Consider the following 21,105-nt stretch of genomic DNA (forward strand, 5'->3'; position numbering starts at 1 on the left):
ATGCTCACTCAGGCATTAGGAATTTGTACTAAGGTTTCTACATGTATGACATCTGTCTACCTTTTCCAAGGCACAGAGAGCTACAGTATGACGAAATGTATCACTACAAACGAACCGCTTCCATCAGATGTCTCCATCCGGAGCAGCAGATACAGAGTGATATGATCCGATCTACCACTCCCTGTAAGGACAAGACCAATGAAGGCTTGTCGGCATGAGACGAATCTGCTATAGTAAAGCGCAGAATGCCGTGCAGAGCACTGGGGAGTGGTGTGCTAGAAAAAAGGAAGATCCTTCGAGAGAGCAATCTTTTAAAGGTGCTAAGGTAGCGAAGCTGTCTAACTTAATTTGGAATAGTCGAATTCTGACATAGCTCGACTCGTCGTTCAGAGAGCCAACGTAGATTAATCTATCTAGCAGATCGGCTCGGATGAGGAGCACGACAGCATCAGAATGCTAGACCATAGAGGAGTAGCTTTCATCAGCGAGAAAGGAGCCGAGCGAACATGAGAAACTAACAGTCGAGAAGAGTGTATCTTGCTGCTTGAGTATCTTGACCACGAAGAATATGGCTCGAGCTTCGTCACGTGCCGCACTATGGGTGCGGGTCAGGACGGAAGTATTTCTGCGTGCCTCCGTCGCTTTCTATTTTATTTTCCTCTAAAGCTCTTCCTTTCAAGGACGGATGAAAACTTCCACCGCATTCATGGGCAGGAGATTCCTGCTTGCTAGGAAGTGCTCCATTGCCTGCCACCCGACGTGATGATAGTTGGGTTTGCTCATCATATAGCATCACACTGAACCTTTCCCCCCAGCTCTGTGCGCCTTGCAATTTCCATTCTCAGGATGGAGTCTTTGGCAGAAACGCCATGGGATGTAACAATCTCTGGCACAGGGCTGGCGCAGTCACTTCTGGCATTGTGAGTCGGTTATCAGCAACTGCCCTACTCGTTCTGTCGCTGACTTTACCATTTTTAGGGCCCTCTCCCGCTCAGGCAAGAAGGTACTTCACGTTGATCGTAACCCATATTATGGAGGCTCTGAGGCAGCATTCAGCCTTCAGGAAGCTGAAGAGTGGGTTTCCCAAGTGAATCAAGGTAATTTGCGGCATTTCTGTCCTTATTTTGTGCTACTATTATTTGCTGACTGGTGTTGATAAGCTAGAACCGAAGTCTTTCCCCTTTGAAGACGCGTCCATTTTGAGGCCTGGGCAAACACAGGAGTGCAATGCTCAGCTAGCTTCTTCTCGAGCATACACACTTTCGTTGTCACCGCAACTGATTTATTGTCGATCTGCATTGTTGCCCACGCTGGTGTCCTCGAAAGTTTACCGCCAGCTTGAATTTCAGGCTGTTGGAAGCTGGTGGATTTACAGGCCTTCGGGCAACTTGGCTTCTGCGAGCAGTAGCACGGCTGTGAATGCATTCTCAGATTTGTACCGTGTGCCGAGTAGCCGCGAAGATGTTTTCGCCGATGACGTGATCAGCGTTAAATCAAAGCGAACGCTGATGAGATTCCTCCGGCACATTGCCAAGCCTCAACAGGATGATGAAAGCTCGTCGGAACAGGATGATCTGACCGGGTCGTTCCCGGACTATCTCACCTCCAATTTTCAAGTCCCTGCCGAGCTTCACGATCCCCTTCTATCACTTTCATTGGCCCAGAGTTCTCCAACCCAGACGTCAGCCGAATATGCGGTAACGCGCATCAAGAGACACTTAACCTCTATCGGTGTCTTCGGTCCTGGATTTGGAAGCTTGGTTGCCAAATGGGGTGGAGGATCCGAGATCTCTCAAGTAGGCTGCCGAGCTCTCGCAGTCGGGGGCGGAGTGTACGTCCTGGATTCTGGGATCAAGTCGGTCAGAAATGACTCCGTTGAGGCTGATGATAGCGACGTCGGTCCTATAGAAGTTCAACTTGCCAATGACGAGTCGATTAGAACTCGCTTCCTAGTTGGTTCAAACTGGGATCTTCCTGCGAATGTCCTGGACCCTACTCGTTATGAAAAGGCTTCGCGGTCAATCACGGTTGTCTCTTCGTCTCTGGAAAGTCTCTTTCCGGTTGCTGCAGAAGGTGGCCCAATTCCTGTGGGTGCAGTTGTGGTATTCCCAGGAGCTCTTTTAGGTCAAAAAGAGGACTCGGCCCCAGTATATATTCTGGTTCACTCCAGCGAGACTGGCGAGTGTCCATCGGGACAAAGTAAGTTGCATATCCTTTTCGTTCTTCTTACGAAGCACTTCTCCTACGCTCATATGATGACTTTCTTGAATACTTATCTACATTGCCTGTAATTTCATTGATGAGACCATACCTCTGACAGCCTGATAATGAGCGTTTTCTCGTTATGCTTAATATTCCACTCATTGACAATGACTGGCACGCCGCTGACGAATACCAGGTGTCTTGTACTCTAGTGTCTCCATACCTGGACCTGATGGTCAATCGCTTCTTGAAAGTGCTATACACAAACTCCTTCAGTCCAGTGCAGATCTCAACGCAAAGATCTTGTGGTCCTTGCGTTTTACACAGTTGGGGCGCCTTAGCCAGGACGTTCGTGGTACCTCTAGAATCCAAAGAAGCTCGCTGTCAGCGAATATACTCTCCTTCCCGCCTCCTAGCCTTGATCTCGCCTTCGACGATGCGCTCATTGACGCGGTGAAGGATGCATGGAAGATAATCATGGGCGATCAAGCTTCAGATGACTTCATGAATTTCGAGGACCGAGAAGGTGCTTACGATGCTGATTGAGAAGCCTTAGATATTACGATGATAGAAATTTACATTTAATCCTATTGAACATAACAATAATGCTTGAATGCATTCTTACCAAACCTTAATCAGTATCGCTTGTTGCGCCTTTGATTTACATGGATTCTATAGGTAGTCCAACGTCTCATCCCTTGGGACTAAGGCCGGCAAGTGTTAATTGGCAGATGAAATGAATATCTCTTCTTACGGACCCAACCCTTCCGTTTAGTACAAGATCTCGATTACACCTCTGCACTTATTAAAGTTTGCCCTTCCACAACCAGCAGACTGGAAGCTACTGTTGCTATATATGTGAAAGTCTGAAGAATTTTGCTTTACCAGCCATGACCGGTACCACCGGAAGACAATGTCGTGATCCTACTTCAAAGCAAGTGGTGAACGTGACACGACAGACTGCGTTAGATGGCGTACAGGCTTCTTGAGGTGGTACTGCTGTAAGTGGTGGCACATCTCAAGCCGTGGTGCATCTAAACTAGAGGCAATTTCGTCCAACATGGCGGTTGTATATCCTTAGATGGCACAGTGGAGGGAATGGCGATAGCTATTCCTCTTGACGTCTGCATGGAACCCGTGCATGACACAAACGGGTTATACATGTTGTTGAATCTGCGATACTTGCCATGTAGAGGAGAGGGACAAACTCAGGATTTAGCAAATTTCTAGATTATGGGCTCTAGGATTATAGGGGTCCTTATTGGGAGATCTGAATTTGCGCAAGCCTCGTCCTTGTGCTGACACAGTAGTCAATGATCAGGATAAGGTATATATACTCATCTCCTAAGGTACCAAAGAGGTGACGCGACTGAACAAATGTGGATCGACCATCCCTACGGCTGCTTTAGATATGAAGGGTACCCTAGAATCTAGATAGACTTAATGAGACATATTCTCTCCATACTTTCAAGGTAGGCTAGAGTTGCGAAACAATACTTGTTGTTCCTTCCAACCCTTCGGCTCCTCCGCTTGGCAGTGTACCATGTCTCAGCATATCGCTTAGTCCAATAATCAGTTAGCAGGGTGTTCTTGGCTTATCGTCTGTGAAAGTGCTGCAAAGATATTGAGAGCCAAGTTGCTGGTTAGTGGTGTGGCATCTAGAGCAAACGGTGTGCGTCGGGACTATATTCCCTGGCGCTGACGGCGAACGATGAATTGACAGAGGAGTACATGGGTGTGAACATTCTATGGAGCAGAGTAGCAGATACACATGAGTAGTGGTGATAGCAGGGAGTCTATGCCTTGCGCACGCACTGTGTAAGGTACAAGTACCCCCATAGTACTCCGTAGGCTGGTCGGTAGTGAGTGGTTACCCAAAGTGGTCAGAATTCAGTGGCAGATGGACCCTGAGGCTTGAGTGGATCTTGACGAACTGCAAATCACGAACCCTGAAGGGAGCACGCAAGATTGGTCGCCACAAGCACCCTTAACTTGACCGGTTGCCTTGGCAAAAAGCAATCTAATGGAACATGGCTTGGATCGGCGCAAACCTCCAATCATGAATAGGGGTTGAGGCAACAACAGAAATCAGAGCGTTTCCATGGATGAAGATGATCATCAGGGGCACGCAAAATTTGCAGTGACTTGGACGTATTAGTAGTCTGTGTCTATCTAAGCGATGTCCAGCATTGTGGGATAGTTAAACATTTAGCTCAAAAAACCGTCCATTGACGTAACTGGCGTAATTTACATCAGATTTGTAGATTTGTGCAACGATGTTGAGAATGTTTGTGCAGATTTCTACACGTAAGACGCAAAAGGGGGTGACGGCTTGCCAAGGCATATGTTCAAGCTTAAATGGCAGGTCGTATTGATAACCATGTATGGACTACAGAGTACTAGTAGTAGCTGGAACTGGAGATTATGCTGATGGACATACTGTGCAGAATCTTCCTTGTATAGCTGACTCGATACAATTATAAAACGAGGGGATAAATTGATCAGGCGATAACATGGCAGATGATGCTCGCGTCTTGGGTCCATAAGCAGGTGTCGTCTTCTCAAGATCTTCGTTGTTGTACCCTTCTATGGATTCTGTTGCTGGATGTACTCCCGTATTCTGTACACGCGTCCCGAGTGCGCATTGTTTGAAGTATATTATTGGATCGTAACGAAGACTCTCATGGGGTCAAGCAGGCCGATCCCGATCCACAGTGTCACGGCCCACAGATACCACGAGAAGGATTCAAGTCCACTCATAAATCTCCAGTCAGAAGGCTCAGATTTGCCATTTCTCTTTGTTGCCACTGACTGCGGAGATGCGCATAACAGGAAATTATCCAGTATTCACCTTCTGATGAGAAGACTAGTAACAAGGTAGTGTTACTCCATACGATGTCTGCTGAGGATAATAATGTGCAGTTGGTCAGGTCATAAGTATGGGTATCAAGGCGCACTTGCTATGGAGCGGAGCATCTTCGGGATCCCAGTCCGGCGGCAAATTCTAAAGCAACATCGTTAGTTGATGACGAGGGTATATCCCTGGTAGCTTGGTTCTCAGGCAGATTAGCTCTTTACAATGGTCCTTGACCATGCTACAAGAGGAGAATGGAATTAAACACATAATTATGAGTCTTCGGATCATTGGCCGTTACGGAATACCTAGGATTATGGTGTGCCCATATTTATGTATCGTTCTGCAACAGGATCACGACTCCGGAATTTGTTCCGTATATAGATAGTAGTTCCTAACTTTTGGCTATCTACTGAGTACTTCTCTGTGCAGCAGTGACAGCCTGAGAGTAATACCTGTCTAATAGGAGAAATAACAGTGGCAGTGGAAGAGGACACGCGGCCCGTGGGGCTATGGACCCAGCAGCCCTTTTAATGGTGGTCTCTGAGTGGCTGGAGACACGGGAATGGCGCAGATCGTTGAAGGGTCTTTCTGAATCGCAGTCGAGACACATTAATACAGCCAACAGAGTCTCTTTAGGTGAAGAGTGGTAGTGTTTCATATGTATTGGCGGTTGACATGGTCTGTATCAGAAGTCAATCAGTAATGCAAATGCTGCAACGGGTTTTCAAAGTTTTTACCATGCTATGAATATCTCTTTCATGGGAACGGAGTAGAGAAAATAATACGTAGTTAAATGACATCAGTCATGGGATTGAGACAAAATGGTCGCAAACATCCACTGGGACATTCCACAAATTTAGGATATCTCTGTATGGTGTCAAACCATTCGGGGGGTTGACCACACAGCGACATATCAAAGTGGAAAACAATGTCAACATGGGGTGATAATAATAAGGTTATAAATCTATAAGACATGCTACATTTCGCTCCGCAATCAACTTCCCTTCAAAGACATGGTATCATTGGTATCGAGTCAGATGCAACTGAAGAGTAACTACTGTAGGGAGAATCCCACATTCTTGCAGCTTATACAGTTGTATCACTTGTCCTTCCACTTCTTTTCCTCATTGGGACAGTAACCAACAAAAGTTTGATGCTTTCTCATATATTATATGTTATCAGCAGGATCAAGATCTGATCTGATCTCTCTTCCGCCGTTTTGTGTTGCTTCCAGTAGAGCAATCTCCTATAGAAACACGCTCGTCAAGCCGGGATCGTCCAACCAACAATGTGTCAAAACAGTCACCATCTAGAATGCACTATCGTCAAATTCGCTTGATTGCAAGGGTCTTGAGGCCGGAAGTGAAAAATACCAGCCACCCACTTGGCGGAGCTGGGAAGAACCCGCAGCACGTATTCCCGACGAGACAGTCCATACATCTGAGCGACATTCTTCTTTTTCGGTCCAGTGATCTGCAACCAGACCTTGTTACTACGTACTTGCTACTTGGGTAGATGGCGAAATCGGAAAATAGAAAAGAAGAAATTGCGGGAGGCGTAAACAGTCAACAACCATAAAAAATAATATATTATTTCGTGTGGATGAAAATCATGCCTCCGTAAGAGAACTCTTGATACCTTATTTTTCCTTCTCTGGGATTTTGGTGAAATTCTGCAGCAAACCTGCAATCTCTCGATTGGGACAATTCCTCCCGCTGCTCACTGTCAGATCCCAGTACAAAATCTTCAAGCGATCACTACCCTTATCATCTCTGCCTCTTCAATCCTCCCGTTTAATCCACCTAGGAAAGTGCAAAATACGACGGTTGAGCTTAATTTGATTTAACAGATTTAATTTACCAAGTGGGAGCTTTGGCCCGAACGCAACCCGTGGTCCAGTATTTTGGCATTCCCACTTGGATCGGTTCCTGTGCCTGTCTCCTGTCTTCATCTTTCTCTCATACTTTTTACCCTTTTCCCCCTCTTCTTCCCCTATTCCCTTCTTCTCTCATCCTCCAGACCTCGACAACAATCATAACCTCGACCTTCTATCCCCGTCCGCCTGATTCTCTTCTCTAGCCCTGGACACACAGTCCAGTTGTGCTGCTTCTTTGTCTTCTTTGTTGGGACCTCTTTACGATCTTCTCGACACCCCATTCCTGAGGTGTCCGCGAACAGTCTCGCCGGACCGTCTTTCAATCCCGCCTATCGCTCTTTTCTTCCTTTTTTTCCCCTTGTGACCGTGTCGCAGGTCTCGACGCTGCCGGACTCTCGTTGTCAGTCTTTTGAGCATATCGGAGAGAATTTCTCCTGATCTTGCCAATTCCACTCATTTACGCAAGAACCCCACTTAATCATCTCCAAAGTTCTGGACAGCTGTGCGATACGCATCCACTTTACGACTATTCGCTCTCCGTTGATGTGCTCTTAATACGGATAGACGCACTGTTATAATACTTCAATCCGCTGAATCTGCAGCATCGCGATTACTTTAATGTGGAAAAAGTCGCTTGACCCTCATAACTCCACCAAGATGCCTGTCTTTCGGCTCAAAACCGTTTTCCCTCTCATCGCGCTCTTCTCCATAATTGGGTTCTTCTGGGGCATGCAACGCTACGATCATGCGGCCCTTCGGTTCAAGCATCCAGTCGACCGTGTAGCGCCGACAACTCAAACTCCTCAGATCCAGCTGCAACCATCGTCGCCTGACTCTACAAAGACTTGCGAGGCAGATCCTAATATCAGGCCTCCCTTGCCATTCACCGAATGGCTTCCTCGCAAGAATTATACTCGTGCCTACTTCCGTCCTCGCTTCGTGAGCCCCAGAGCAGAATTCAATTCTCTTGAAGACATCAATGTTCCTGTCCTTCCACCTATGACTGTTATGGAACGTGGCATGGTTGTTTCGCCGGATAACAAGGATCCTTCGTTACCATGTCCTCCAATCATCGATGTCGATGTGGCCGCGGACGATGCGGTTGATGAAACAGACAAGCTCCTGTTCGGCCTTGCTACGACTGCTGACCGTCTGGATCGCCTTCTTCCTTCGCTTCTGTACTCTTATGGTAACACCAAGGCTAGTATCATCGTTCTTGTTCCAGAGTCGGACGATGATCTGGACAAGCAAATGACTTACTTCCGTAACCGTGGCTTGGACCTAACTTTGATCAAGTCTCCACTTGACTTCACCGCTCGCTATTTCGGCCTGGTCCAGGCGTTTGCTGAGCACATCCGAACCAAGCGCCCTCAAACCACATGGGTCAGTTTTATCGATGATGACACTTTCTGGTTATCCCTTCCCACTGTCGCCGAGGAACTGAAGCTTTTCGATGTGAACAAAAAGCATTATATTGGTGCTTTGTCCGAAGCCAGCTGGCAAGTTGATACCTTCGGACACATTGCCTTCGGAGGTGCTGGTGTCTTTGTCTCCAAACCGCTGCTCGATGTCCTCGAGCAATACTACGATGAGTGCCAGTCATGGGGTGAGCAGCCCGGTGATCAGAAACTTGGCCAGTGCATACAGAAATACGGCGAAACTCCTCTTACACTTTGGCCCTCGCTCTACCAGATGGACATGAAGGGTGAAGTCGATGGTGTTTACGAGTCTGGGCGGAAGATCGAGTCTCTGCATCACTGGAACAGTTGGTATACCAAGGACGTGGTGAAGATGACCACAGTGGCCGCCGCGGCAGGTCGAAAATCAGTCCTTCGGCGCTGGGTTTTCGACCAGGAGGAATATGTCAACAACTCTACTGGCAAGTCCGTTCGCACGTTCTGGGTCATGACCAACGGCTATTCTCTTGTCAAGTACACTTATGACGAAAACACCCCCGATGATGCGATCAACTTTGATCACACTGAGAAGACTTGGGAGGAAGACCCTCGTGGTTATGAGGCTCGCCTGGGCCCTCTCCGTCTCAAGGATCAAGCAGGTGTCACCAAGGACCGCTGGTTGTTGAGGGAAGCTTATGTCGTTGGTGACAACGTGCACCAATGGTATGTGCGTGAAGAGGATGAGGGCCACAGTGTCATTGAAATTGTATGGCTTGGACCTAAGGGAGGCGGTGGAGCTGGTGTACATGATTACGCTGTGAGAAAGCAGCATTAAACCATCCACACTGATCGAACGAACCTCTCAACTAATACTGAGGCTGGTCCTCGGGCTTTGTGAAGATTTTCATTTCCATTCTTGCACATGTCTTTTTCCCACTTTGCCTTGTTTCTTTCTTTCCTTTGCTTATATCACCTCCTTTGGGAACCATGTTTGGCCACAGGATGGAAAACTCACAACAGAAACAGGAAAGAAAGTTGAAACGATGGTGCCAGAATGGGTTCTTGCCCGAATGCCGACTTTCCACGTCATATTCTTCCTTTGTTGATTGGACCGGCGTTGTGTTGTTGACGGAGCCAAGAATGGCGCATTCAAGATTGGAATCAAGTCGTTTTTCAGCGAACAGCATTTTCCGTTCGAGGGTCCTAGACTGTTCCTGACTTTTTCATCTGCCTGTGCTGGGGCACTTTCACCTTTGATCTGACCTCTCATCCCGGTCGAGTCTTTCTCTTACCCGCTCCCCCAAGAGAGCTTCTTCTTCTTCTTTATATCTGTCTTGTAAAAATAGAATTTCAGGCTGAGCTGGTGTCGCTGCTTCTGGAGATTAGCGTTGAACATTTGTCATTATGCAGGAATATCATGACTTGAGTATTAGATTAGATTTGGCTGCTACCACTGCATCTGTCCATAGAAACTTGAATCTATCTTCATTGTATTACCTCTCATTATAAGCTTCTCAGTATTTCGACGATCGCTTCATATTTAAGCAGCAAGCCACTGCTATCTGATATATCACACTAGAAAAGTCAACTTTTAAGTACTCTGAATCAAGAGCCTAAAGAAGGACGCACGAGGAGCTGACTGGAGAAGTCACTGCTGAGCTCCAACAGCCAATCCCCGTGCTACCTTAGAGCCTGATCAAAACTACCCAAGGCACTGCAGTAACTGTGATCGAGGTACTTATATTGCACGATGCATAATGTAGATGTAGATGTATGACCATATGATACCGCGTGCACTATTGGATTTGGCTTAAGGTGATCGCTATGGCTGGATTATTACATGGACTATTGCTAATAGCGAGACTACCTTGTCAATTGTGGTGCGTTGATCGTCGAATGTACTGGACTACTGAGGTTCTATTCTTACATACATACAGAGAGACAGCCTGGTGCGTATGATAAAGGGCGAATGGGGGGCCAAAGTTTGGCTGACTCGAGGGATGGAATGCAGCCGACTTGGTGGTGCTCCAAAGCTCTTGCACTTTCGTCTGGCCAGACACCTCCACTAATTTCTAGGCACTCTGCAATAGCCTCCGCAATTAAAGATTAAGATAACGTAGCCGAGCGAAAGTGGTCAAGGAATTGGACGTTGTCCTACCCAGTCGAATCCGCATCCTGCAGCAACAAGGCACTAAGTGAAGACCTGACAATCGCAAGTGGTAATATTACGGTACAGCGCGAACTGTGAGTTGGCCTCGAAATCGACCTTCTAAGGGATCGTCCAATCATTAGCAGTGCCAAGTCCATATTTTTCCACCGCTGGGTCTGGACAAAGTATAATCGATTAGCTCGTTACGTCTGTACCGAGTGTTATTGTAAGGATCATCATGAACTTCGCTCTAAGCTATAAATTTATTGGGGTTATCTTTACTATTGAGTTTTAAAACTCCAAACACGGGGTACAGAGATATATCATGCATCCTCCTGCTGGAAATTGTGATTTGACTACTCAGGAGGTTCCTAGCCAGGCCTGCCCGCTGATACAGCCGGCCGAGGTACCTACGGATTCCGTTGTAACGGTACTGTACTGACTTGTGGATACTGCCAGACCCACTGATTCACGTGACTGACCGCCTGCCTGTCCCAACCGGCACTTTGCCTTCTTCGACTCTCCTCCCGATTTTCTTTCCTTCTCGTCCTGAACCCAAACCCTGCGAAGCAAACGCGTTACTCGATTTGGTCATCCTTCCCCCCCTCAAAAGCATCATTCCTCTTTCGGCATTCGTGTTCACAACCCTCAGGGTTCTACCTTTACTCGCTTCTCAAACCGATTAATCCTTTTTTGTGCCCTTTATCACCTAATTTTGATCCATCATGGCCGACATCACCACCGTCGGTGAGGAGAACCCTTCTCCTACCCAGGACGACTTGCAGCAGGCCGCCGGCAATGGCGCCGCTGACAACCGCGGTCCCAAGCGTTCGAGAATGAGCGCAGAAGACGAAGACGATGACGATGACAAGCCTGGTCGCGAGCGCAGAAAGATTGAGATCAAGTTCATTCAAGATAAATCGCGTCGCCACATCACCTTCTCCAAGCGGAAGGCGGGTATCATGAAGAAGGTGCGTACTTTCGCGTCTCCCTGCCCGCGCTTATCACCTGGTTTCTCGAGTATTTGCATTTCCTATGCCCCCCCCCTTTTTTTTGTTTATACTTGATTCTTTTACGATTCAAGCCTTTTGTTCAAGATATGTTTCGTATAATCAATCACTTTGGACAGTTGCTGACGGTTCAATGCTATCGCAAAACAGGCGTACGAGCTCTCCGTCCTCACAGGTACTCAAGTATTGTTGCTCGTTGTGTCCGAGACCGGTCTCGTCTACACTTTCACCACTCCCAAGCTTCAACCGCTGGTGACGAAGGCCGAGGGCAAGAATCTCATTCAGGTTAGTTGTCAGAGCGCGTTCGGTCTGGGACCAGCATAATTAACCAATTCTACATCAGGCTTGCCTCAACGCTCCCGATCCCGCCACCAACGAAAATGGCGTTGAAGCTCCGGAGGTGCCAGCAGAGACGCCCGAGGATGTTAACCACGCCAGTGTCAACCCCCAACAGTCGAATATTCCCCGTCCTGGGGGCATCCACCCAGGCTACATGACGAACGAGCAGCAGCAGCAGATGGCCTATTATCAGGGCTTGCAGCAGCAACAACAGGCTGGTGGGCAGTACCCCGGCATGCCTGTGGGCAATCGAATGCCCCCTCAGCACCAACCCACTGCGTAGATGGGGTTCTTATTTGCATACCTAGCATGATCTGAGGGCGGTTCGGTGGTCCGTATTTTGCCTTCATTGTTGCCTGCAGCATCTGTAACCCCGCTCTGCCCTGCCCTATTTGATACCCGTCGATTCTTGATGCGCAAGAGTTGATTTTTCGAGATCTGTTTTGTGGTCTCCCATGTCACGGCGAGTAACAAAACCACTATATCGACATCCAACCCGAGAGAATTGAAAAAAGAAAAAAAAAAAGTTATCTCGCACTATAATGGATACGAGCACATCACTCTCGCTCCAGAACAATTACTCTCCTTTCCGTTCATCATCTCCTAAACATCTCCTAGACGACGGTGGAGGTGGCGGTGTTCCTGGTGCTTTTTTCCCTCTCTTTATCTCTGTTTTTTTCGTTGGCGAAGGGGACTCATTTATTCATTTTCTTTCTTCTGATATAATCTGTCTGGTGTGCTTTGATCAATTCTCTATTGCGTTTCGTTTGATTTCCCCTCTGCGTCCTGCGCTTTTCCTTCGCATCCTCGTCCCAATGTCGCTGGACTACTCACTTCGGGTCATGGTCAAATTTGACCCAAAAGTAGAGCGGGGTTTTTGGAGAAAGGCGCGGATCTGACTTTATCTGACTGAGTAAATGATATGATATGGATGGATGGTTTTCATCAGGTAGGCAGTACGACATGTATGGTACGGAGAAAATGGAGCTAAGCCTTTTCTCTTTGTCTATCGCGACGTTCATTAATATGCTTTAGTTCCAATTAAATTACCCAGCCCAAGTATAATTGCTAGAGTTCTTAAGTGCATTTAATGACCTTATGCTTTGATCATTAGCACCTGCCCTGTGGACGACTGCTTATCGTGGATCCAGTAGATCCTCAAACAGCTGTCCATGTGGGTACTAATATACCCACATGGATAGAAGGAGCCAAGCTCAAAGAGTGACAGATTTATTACCAAATAGGTAGCATTATCACATGATGCCAATGCCGACGAACCCGACTTTATATCTCTTATTGAATCAAGCTAAACAAGCGAGAGTAAATGCACTACTGAGTATATATTGGGGTATTGTACAAAAGGAAAACGGTCATGGCCAAGAAAGCGCCAAAATGAGATCAAATGGTCGGAATCTCTAGGCAACATTCGAGCAATAGCAGCATAGGCTCTTCAGCCGTCATGTACAGGGGAATGGGAAGAGTCAAGTAGAGGATCGTACGATTGAGATCCGGTGCGTGGGCGGTGCCTTGTCCACCGCGAGAGATATCGTAGGCCACTTCTCCACGCTTGGGCTAAGGGATTTGTCGAGCCTGCAAGGGGGCCGCCGCTGGATGGAGTGGCCCCGAGTTGGAGTGGTTCGCGACCGCTACTTGATGAAATGGGGTGATCCGATCCTTCTGGTCCACCTTCGCGCTCGCTCTCACCCCATGTGCCGTAGCCGATGGAGCGAATTGAGTGGTTACCTGGGAAGGCGCCAAAGTAGGTGCTTCTTTTTTGGAGAGATTGTCGATTGTCGGGGCCAGGGACTGATGTTCTTCGCTGGTGGCGTCCTTCGTAGACTGAGCGGGTGTTTCTACGGGTTGTCCAGGTGTGTTGACCGACTGCGCCAATTGTCGAGTGCCGAGGGCCACGGAGAGCACTTTCTCTCAGGGTGCTGCTTCGAGGACGGGGTTGCCAGAGGGAACCCGTACCGGTGTATTCGTAGTCCGAGTCATCCAGCTCAGCCCAGATGGAGGCTGGGTCAATGTCAGCAGTAGGGGTTTGTTGAGGAATCGATGAAAACAAAGGTAAACTGGGTGTCCGTCTATGTGGGGACCCGTGTGGCGGGTGGGATGCCTGCAAGAGAGGCTGTCGCTCTCCGATGTGCAATTCTTCGTCCCCTTCGCCAACTTCCCGAGGAGATTGCGGGTTCTCCTCAACAACAGCCATGCCGGGACCCAATCCGGTTTGAGAAGGGCCAACGACTGTCACAGACGCATGGCTGTCGATAATCTCCAATCGCCACGAGAGACAGAGCACTCCACTTAGCAGAACGACCGTTCCGAGAGCAATCAGGCCAGCGTGGAAACCTGTCAGCTGGGACAGTTGGCGGAAGTAGATCAAGCCATCCAGGATAGCGATGATGTTGTAGATGCAAAATACGAAAGGATAAAGAATGCTCGTACTGCACAACTTCAAGCCACGGTGTAAGAAATATAATTGCGTCAGTGCAAGGAAGATCATTGCAAGCAGAATCACCCATGACTGCCATCGATTGAACTGATTCACGCGATCCACAATTGTTCGAACAAGAAGCTCGACAGCTGATTTCGCTAAAAGTAAGGAGTGAGCTGACAAAATGCCACTGATCAGACCAAAGCATAGACCGCGGATAAGCCTGACACGGCTCGGGGCCATTGGTATATGCGGAGTACAGGTATGTCGAATACTTGCATGCCTTGAGCGGTGCGGAGAGGCGAGAAGCTTGAGCGATTTTGAGACGAGCAGAATGACCAGCACAATGACGGCTGTCCCCACCATCCAGAGTACGAAATTGCGTCGCTGAAGAAGCTCCAGCAGTTGATCCAGACTATGCGCCGGCTCCCCTATAGCGCCAAATACAGCTATCAAGACTGCACCAATGCAAACCAGGATCGTACCGATAAAGGAATACCTGGTGAACGCTTCGCCCAGGACTAAAGTGGCGAAGATCGTGTTGAAAACCAGTCCTGACTATCGTTTGGCTTAGCAAGTCTCTACCGCCTGCTGCAGAAGAAAAGAGGAGACTAACCGCTTGGAGAGTTGAGAGCACTGGAAGCGGAAGAGTGGTGATTTGGATCGTACTCCCCACAATGTTCGAAACAACGAACATCAGCATTCCTAGCTAAAAGGGGATCAGATCTCCCGTCATTCGAGTGTCCAGAGAAAGTCCATGTTGCGCACCTGCCATCTTCGACGCTTATATGGTGGTCTTCGTATGTCATAGGGATGTTTCTCGTCCTCGAGTAAATGCGATTTGCGCTGTAGTGTCAACCCGATGGCTTGGAGACTGGTCGAAATCAAGCCGACTATTACCCCAACCTATTCGCATCCCGGTGTCAGTAGAAGGGTCAAGCGGCATTTTGACGGGGAGTAGCTTGTTTGAATCATACCGCGACACTACCCTGGGGCGACAGGTCACCAAGATTTCCCATGGTCGGGTATCCTGACGCATTGGTCGCCAAGCGGGGGATGAAGGAGAGCAACAGGGCATGAGAAAAGAGCTTCCAGCAGTTATCCAAATAAAGGCGCCATGATAGTTAAATAATATCCAATTCTGAGCGGTCGCAGGAACCAAGACGAGTATCTACTCCGTAGTGAAGATGGAGATCAAGCTTAAATTAATATTGAACCAACCCTAGGTCTGAGACGAGGTTCTGACCTCATGCGGCGTGGGCGGGAAGACAAAGACAAGTGACCCAATCGTCAGCAGATCCGCTTCGTGCCAGTGCCAACACCATCTCCGTCCACCTGCCCTTCTGCAGTAGTATCGATATCGCGTCACATCTCCCCTTCCCGACATTTCATAACATTCCCGGAAAGGTAAGCATGATCTCTTGTCCTGTCCTGTCCTGATCCCAATCTGTATGCAGCTTGTTCCTTGTGGGACCTTATCAACAGCAATGCTGACCTTAGCTCCTTGGTCGCCCATCCAGCAAGCACTCCGCATCAGAAAGCTCAACTCCGCGCCATTTGGTATTTCGACGCTTCAACCTCCTTTGTTCTTAATACCAAAAACCTTGATACAAAGCTTTCAAAATGTCGCAAGGCCATGCTCTCTCTGATGATCAGGTATGCACTGGCACCGATCATGGATGCAGGTTCACTGAGCTCATTCAATTTACGAACAGGTTGCGGGCGAGCTCCGCAAGATGACGGCCTTCATCCGGCAAGAAGCGCTGGAGAAGGCCCGTGAAATCCAACTCAAGGCCGACGAAGAATTCGCGATCGAAAAGTCCAAGCTTGTCCGCCAGGAGACCGCCGCCATCGACTCGCTCTACGAGAAGAAGTTCAAGCAGGCTGCCATGTCCCAACAGATCACCCGCTCTACTCTCGCCAACCGCACCCGTCTCCGTGTCCTTTCCGCTCGCCAGGAGCTTCTCAACGAACTGTTTCAGCAAGCCCGCGACAAGATCTCCAACGTTGCGTCCAAGGATGCCAAGAAATACCAGAACGTGCTCAAGGGGCTGATTCTCGAGGGCCTGTACGCTTTGAATGAGGACAAGGTATCCATTCGGGCGAGGAAGAAGGATTTCGACGCAGTCAAGAAGGCAATTGAAGAGGCAGTGAAGGAGTTCAAGAACAATGTTGGCAAGGAAGCGGCGGCGGAGTTGGACGAGGCCGATCCGTTGCCGGAAGGATCGTACGTTCTATCGCCTTCTCCCTTCTAGTGATTATCTAGCATTCTGACTGGTCATTTCTAGTGCTGGTGGTGTATTCATTGTTGGCGGTCAGGGCAAGATTGAGATCAACAACACCTTCGAGGAGCGCCTGCGTTTGCTTGAGATTGACGCTCTGCCTGCCGTCAGAGAGACACTATTTGGAAAGAACGCAAACCGGAAGTTTTATGATTAGGAAGGGTGAGGTTCTCTTGCTCACAAGTGCTGCACTGTTGCCGTTTTATTTCCCGCTGTTCTGTTCGTATAACCAGTGGTCCATCCTTCATCTTTTTCTCGAACTTTGTTATTCGGAATCAGCATAGCTTTGTACACAATCTCTTTTTTCTATTTCCCTTATTTCATCCCAGCAGGGATGGGCGATGATATATACTGCTATTTATACAATAGATACACGTGCAATGGCAAAGCCGGGCTGCATAAAGATCATCACACGTCGTTATTCTAGGTTCTTGAGAGCCCTACTCTGTCCCGCAGCTCAGTAGGGCGGGTGCAATCTGCACGGTAGCGCCGCACTGCTTTCCATCGGCCTTTATGCTGCCACTTATCGGGCCCATATCAGCGGCTGTTGCAACGGTCTGAAATTGAATCAGCATGATTTTTGTGATCTCGAAGAAGGCCATTCGAATCCGATAGGTCCTGCGATGAGAGCTCATCACGGATGAGAATAGACACNGGGGGGGGGGGGCCATTGGTTGGTTGGCTCGAGTCTGAACTGAGGTATTGGTCGTCTCGAGAAAGGTTGAAAGATCAAGAAGGATGTTCATGACTTCGAATAGGCATCTGGGTGTCTTTCTTGTCGTCCCCACTCCTCGGTTCTACCCATTTCCTCATATCATATTTAGCGCGTCCATTTTCAGCCCCGAAATGGCCAAACAACGTTTGCTTCGGAGGCGGTTTCGACCTCACAGAATAGACAATGCGGTAGTGCAAAGTTTCGAGGGCCTCCTTGGCCAAAGTCCGCTTGAGATGAGACGCGCCTGAGTCTTGAATCGACACGAAGATCTTCTTGACCCGATCAGCAAGCCTGTCAACATGCGCATTAAACTCTTTGTCGGCCTCTCTCGTTGGAAATGCCAGTCCAGACCATCCCGAGTCAATGGCAATGTTGAGGAGTGCTGTCACTGCACCGAGTTCTCCGTAGTCATACTCAGGATTGCCTTTTCCTTTATATAGGTTGATGTTAAATCGCCGATCCTTCAAAAGGTCGATAATCATCTTCAGATCGCTCATTACATCAGGGGCTTCAGTCAGTCGAGCTGGGTCGCTCGTTAAGAAGGCCAGTGCGAGACGGCACCTCAGCGCCGCGAGCCGACTTGAGGTAGGTAAAATATGTTTCAGAAGGCGACTTTGCAATACGGAGTCTCTGAAGGTGTTGTAGGCAGATATGCAGACACGGTGCAACTTGAAATTTAGTTAGTGGGTGCTGTTACGCCAAAAGCCCCTTGGATCTCACCAAGCTATCAGCTGTGTCCTCGGGGACGCTCTCCATAACTGCCGTAATAGTCTTCTCTAAGTCTGAGCAAACGATAGCGTTGCTTGTAAGGGAAATGTCGAGCGCGAGACGAAATAGAATATTCAGTAGATGTTCCCTGGTATCGTCGGCAAATCTATTGCAGTGTAAGCACGAGCGTTGCAGCAAGGTAAAATCAACGTACAGTTCTGCGGCGTCGCGAAGTAATTCCAAGACTGACAGCAAGCACGCCAGATGCTGAGGGGTTTCTCGCGAATGACTGTCTGCGGTTTGTTAGACTTTAAGAGATAGGAGACATCCACCGAGAATCTCACTTTGAGGTGCTGGTTCTGGGACAACCGGCTCAGAAATATCCAGCGCTTTGGGGCTGGCGCCCAGTCGCTGAAAGAGCCTATTGATATCGTCGGGTCGAATCAGGGACTTTATGCGTTCAGCAGTAGCATGCTGGCAAGGCCATCTAGTAAGTCATACATAATCGACAAAATAAACGGATGGCTCTACACACCTTGAAAAGCCTACAATATGCATGCCTCAAGCTCTCCCGAGGCTCGCAAGGCACTTGAACATGGTGAGCATTACGGACGAATCCACCACAAATAAATACTGACCCGAATGAAAGATCCAAGATATGAGCTCATCAGAAAGATACGCTCTGGATAGAGCGAATTCAAGAGCGCCAGAGTGGAAGGCTCGCTCTCTCGATTCCGGTTCTATGTTCTAGTCAGGACCACTAGAAACTGAGCCAGAAGCCAAAGCCAGATGAATTACAAACCTCGCAGTACCGCCAAATATGTCCCCGGAGCTATAGACTCTCGCGGGAATTCCAGCGCAGGCAGAGCTTTTGCCTCGTAGTTAAAAAATGACCAGAATTTCTCTATGTCGAGCGCCTCTGTTCTTCTGACGGCATCAAGTAGACGCTGTAATCCTAGCTCATCATCCTGATCACCGAGTGCCGATGTCAACATTCCTTCGTTCAAATGCTTACTAGGAGGATTGCTGAGTTTTGAAGGACTCTCATCCTCGCGCACAGCTTTTAATCTTGCAACGGTTGCCTCGGTTTCGTTATCACCGACTGCTTGGGTCACAAGATCATCGAGTGAGAATTTGTATTGCGGGACTGAGACTTTCGAGGAGTTGGGATTCGAAGACTTCTTCGTATCTTTGAGCCTTTGCGAACGCAACGCCATCCCTGAGTCGCCAATATTGTTCTCGGTTTCTCTCGTTTCGCTTCCTGCCGTTGCTTTGGGTTTCATGAACATCAACAGAGGATCTTCTAGTTGCTCAAAAGATGCTACCGAGTCTGTATCCTCTCCATCAGAGCTAATGACGACTTCCTTCCCGTTCTTGAAGATCCGCTGGGATGAATTGAAACTTAGTCCTGAAGACGGGTCGCCGACAACAGTCCCGTTACTGCTTTGGAAACTCTGCTGAGGCGTGGGCTTTGGAGAGGTGTCCTGTACCGATGATAGTAAAGACTCTTTCAGTTGCGAAGCTGGTCCATCTGGGGTTTGTGGAGAGTCACCGTTTTCTAGGAACGATGACGAGAGCTCGCTGAGGGGTGAAGGCTGAGGTGCTGCAGTAAGAGCTTCGCTTGGTTTGCTATTGGAGTGAATGTCTTGCTTTGTCAGCGAAAAAGCTGGCCGCTTGAAGAAATCCGTAATATTGCGCGGCCGGGACATGTTTTTCATCCACAAACTTCTGTAGATTGACCATCACTTCACGGCCTGCACGCGCAACTGAATATGTCGGCTTATCTGCTCCGCATCGACGCCTGACACGTCTTGAGCACGCGCTGCCCTTCACGAAGTCACATGATGCTGAGTCATCGATATGGCTGTCAATCAATGAACCATTTGCGAAATTTCATGTCAAATGGTTTGGGTCATTGGGGACTCGTTGTTTCGTACGCGGCTAAGGTTGAAGGCTTTTTTGAGACAGCTAGTGACGCATCCTGGTCCTGGATCGAGTATTGTGGTGCATTGCATTGCAAGACAAGCCGTTATCAGACAGGGGTTGAACAATGTCTATTGGAGTGCTTGTGATACTAAATTGGGAAAGGTTCGAAAGGTTCGCCTTTGTGGATGAGCCCTAGGGATAGCAATACTGAGTACATGATCAAGTCGAGTCTTGTATTACAGCGACTAGTATTAAAGGTATCCTCGCCCTGCTGCGTTTCTCAGTTGGCGGTGCACATTCCAGTATCGACTTTAGGCCTCAACGAGTAAGCCGGGACAATGATGACTGCATATATATCATTATGAGAGAAATTATGAGTGCCTGCCTCGCTGTATTGTGCAGTTGGAGAGCTCGCAGGAAAGCTTGATATTGCCAATTTTAGGTTCTCAATCTAGCTGAGGAGTTGGGACTTAGATTTGACGTGGGAGGATGGAGGACCAGCTGCAACACTAGGTACGCTCTAGTCCGTACAGAGTATTGACTTTAGGTTTCTGGCATTCATCCCCTTGATTCACTTCTTATTGCAGGGCTTGCGCAGTAAATAATATTCGGAAGTTAGCCTCTATATGAATGAAGATGGTGAACCTCAGAAAAAGTTAGGTTTACCTGGACCACATATTAGTGTCGATCAAAATAATAGCAACCTGAAGAAAGGTTTCGAATTGACACAAGACTCCTGAGGCAAGTATCCATCTACCATTCCTTTGCAAGTTGCAAAGAAATGAGAGTGCATCTACTTGTTTCTTATGAAGCAGAAAGTATGCACCTTCATGATTGAAAGACTGATTACCTATTAAGGTCAGATGTCCCTTCAATCAGCATGGTACTAGAAGGATAACCTAATTAGAAATTACCACTGCCCAAGGGGCCATGTCGATCTGACTTGACCATGCACTTTATTCTCCACAGCAGTTCACGGTTGATCTGACCGACGCGGATCCACTACTGACGCAGTGAGCCCACAGCCCACCTTTGCAAAAGGTGTCAACTATCGGGTATTTTTTCTCCAATCTCGTAAGTATCTGTCGCCTCTCTCTGCGTAGACTCCAGTGTCCTACTTGGGAGATATGGAACGTACTGTAAAATTACAGAGCTAGTGAGGATAAACATACTGACATCTAAGCTGCAGTCCCAAAATTCGTTGGTACCT

At 48.2% G+C, this 21,105-nt stretch overlaps 6 protein-coding genes across 6 annotated transcripts; 4 read left to right on the forward strand and 2 right to left on the reverse strand.

Moving 5' to 3' along the window:
- Window positions 1-846: 846 nt before the first annotated feature.
- Aud_005237 (putative Rab geranylgeranyl transferase escort protein) lies at window positions 847-2,748 on the forward strand (the record flags this gene model as incomplete). The annotated part of the gene is made up of 4 exons (XM_043290167.1): window positions 847-920; window positions 979-1,097; window positions 1,165-2,199; window positions 2,399-2,748. The coding sequence occupies 4 exons, from the start codon at window positions 847-849 to the stop codon at window positions 2,746-2,748; spliced, it is 1,578 nt and encodes a 525-aa protein (XP_043146102.1).
- A 4,844-nt stretch (window positions 2,749-7,592) lies between these two features.
- gfsA (glycosyltransferase family 31 protein) lies at window positions 7,593-9,167 on the forward strand (the record flags this gene model as incomplete). Its single annotated transcript, XM_043290168.1, has 1 exon — window positions 7,593-9,167. The coding sequence occupies one exon, from the start codon at window positions 7,593-7,595 to the stop codon at window positions 9,165-9,167; it is 1,575 nt and encodes a 524-aa protein (XP_043146103.1).
- A 2,039-nt stretch (window positions 9,168-11,206) lies between these two features.
- On the forward strand, window positions 11,207-12,113 carry Aud_005239 (MADS-box domain-containing protein; the record flags this gene model as incomplete). Its single annotated transcript, XM_043290169.1, has 3 exons — window positions 11,207-11,452; window positions 11,642-11,776; window positions 11,835-12,113. The coding sequence occupies 3 exons, from the start codon at window positions 11,207-11,209 to the stop codon at window positions 12,111-12,113; spliced, it is 660 nt and encodes a 219-aa protein (XP_043146104.1).
- A 1,167-nt stretch (window positions 12,114-13,280) lies between these two features.
- On the reverse strand, window positions 13,281-15,283 carry Aud_005240 (DUF803 domain protein; the record flags this gene model as incomplete). The annotated part of the gene is made up of 4 exons (XM_043290170.1): window positions 13,281-14,822; window positions 14,881-14,973; window positions 15,033-15,170; window positions 15,242-15,283. 4 exons carry the CDS (start codon window positions 15,281-15,283, stop codon window positions 13,281-13,283), a joined length of 1,815 nt encoding a protein of 604 aa, XP_043146105.1.
- Window positions 15,284-15,887: 604 nt separating this feature from the next.
- Aud_005241 (H(+)-transporting V1 sector ATPase subunit E) lies at window positions 15,888-16,703 on the forward strand (the record flags this gene model as incomplete). Its single annotated transcript, XM_043290171.1, has 3 exons — window positions 15,888-15,920; window positions 15,980-16,491; window positions 16,553-16,703. The coding sequence occupies 3 exons, from the start codon at window positions 15,888-15,890 to the stop codon at window positions 16,701-16,703; spliced, it is 696 nt and encodes a 231-aa protein (XP_043146106.1).
- A 572-nt stretch (window positions 16,704-17,275) lies between these two features.
- Aud_005242 (uncharacterized protein) lies at window positions 17,276-19,687 on the reverse strand (the record flags this gene model as incomplete). The annotated part of the gene is made up of 7 exons (XM_043290172.1): window positions 17,276-17,929; window positions 17,982-18,135; window positions 18,184-18,262; window positions 18,314-18,443; window positions 18,505-18,557; window positions 18,608-18,709; window positions 18,772-19,687. 7 exons carry the CDS (start codon window positions 19,685-19,687, stop codon window positions 17,276-17,278), a joined length of 2,088 nt encoding a protein of 695 aa, XP_043146107.1.
- Window positions 19,688-21,105: the final 1,418 nt, after the last annotated feature.

Source organism: Aspergillus udagawae (assembly GCF_001078395.1).
Source record: "Aspergillus udagawae IFM 46973 DNA, scaffold_3, whole genome shotgun sequence".
Taxonomy (NCBI): Eukaryota; Fungi; Ascomycota; class Eurotiomycetes; order Eurotiales; family Aspergillaceae; genus Aspergillus; species Aspergillus udagawae.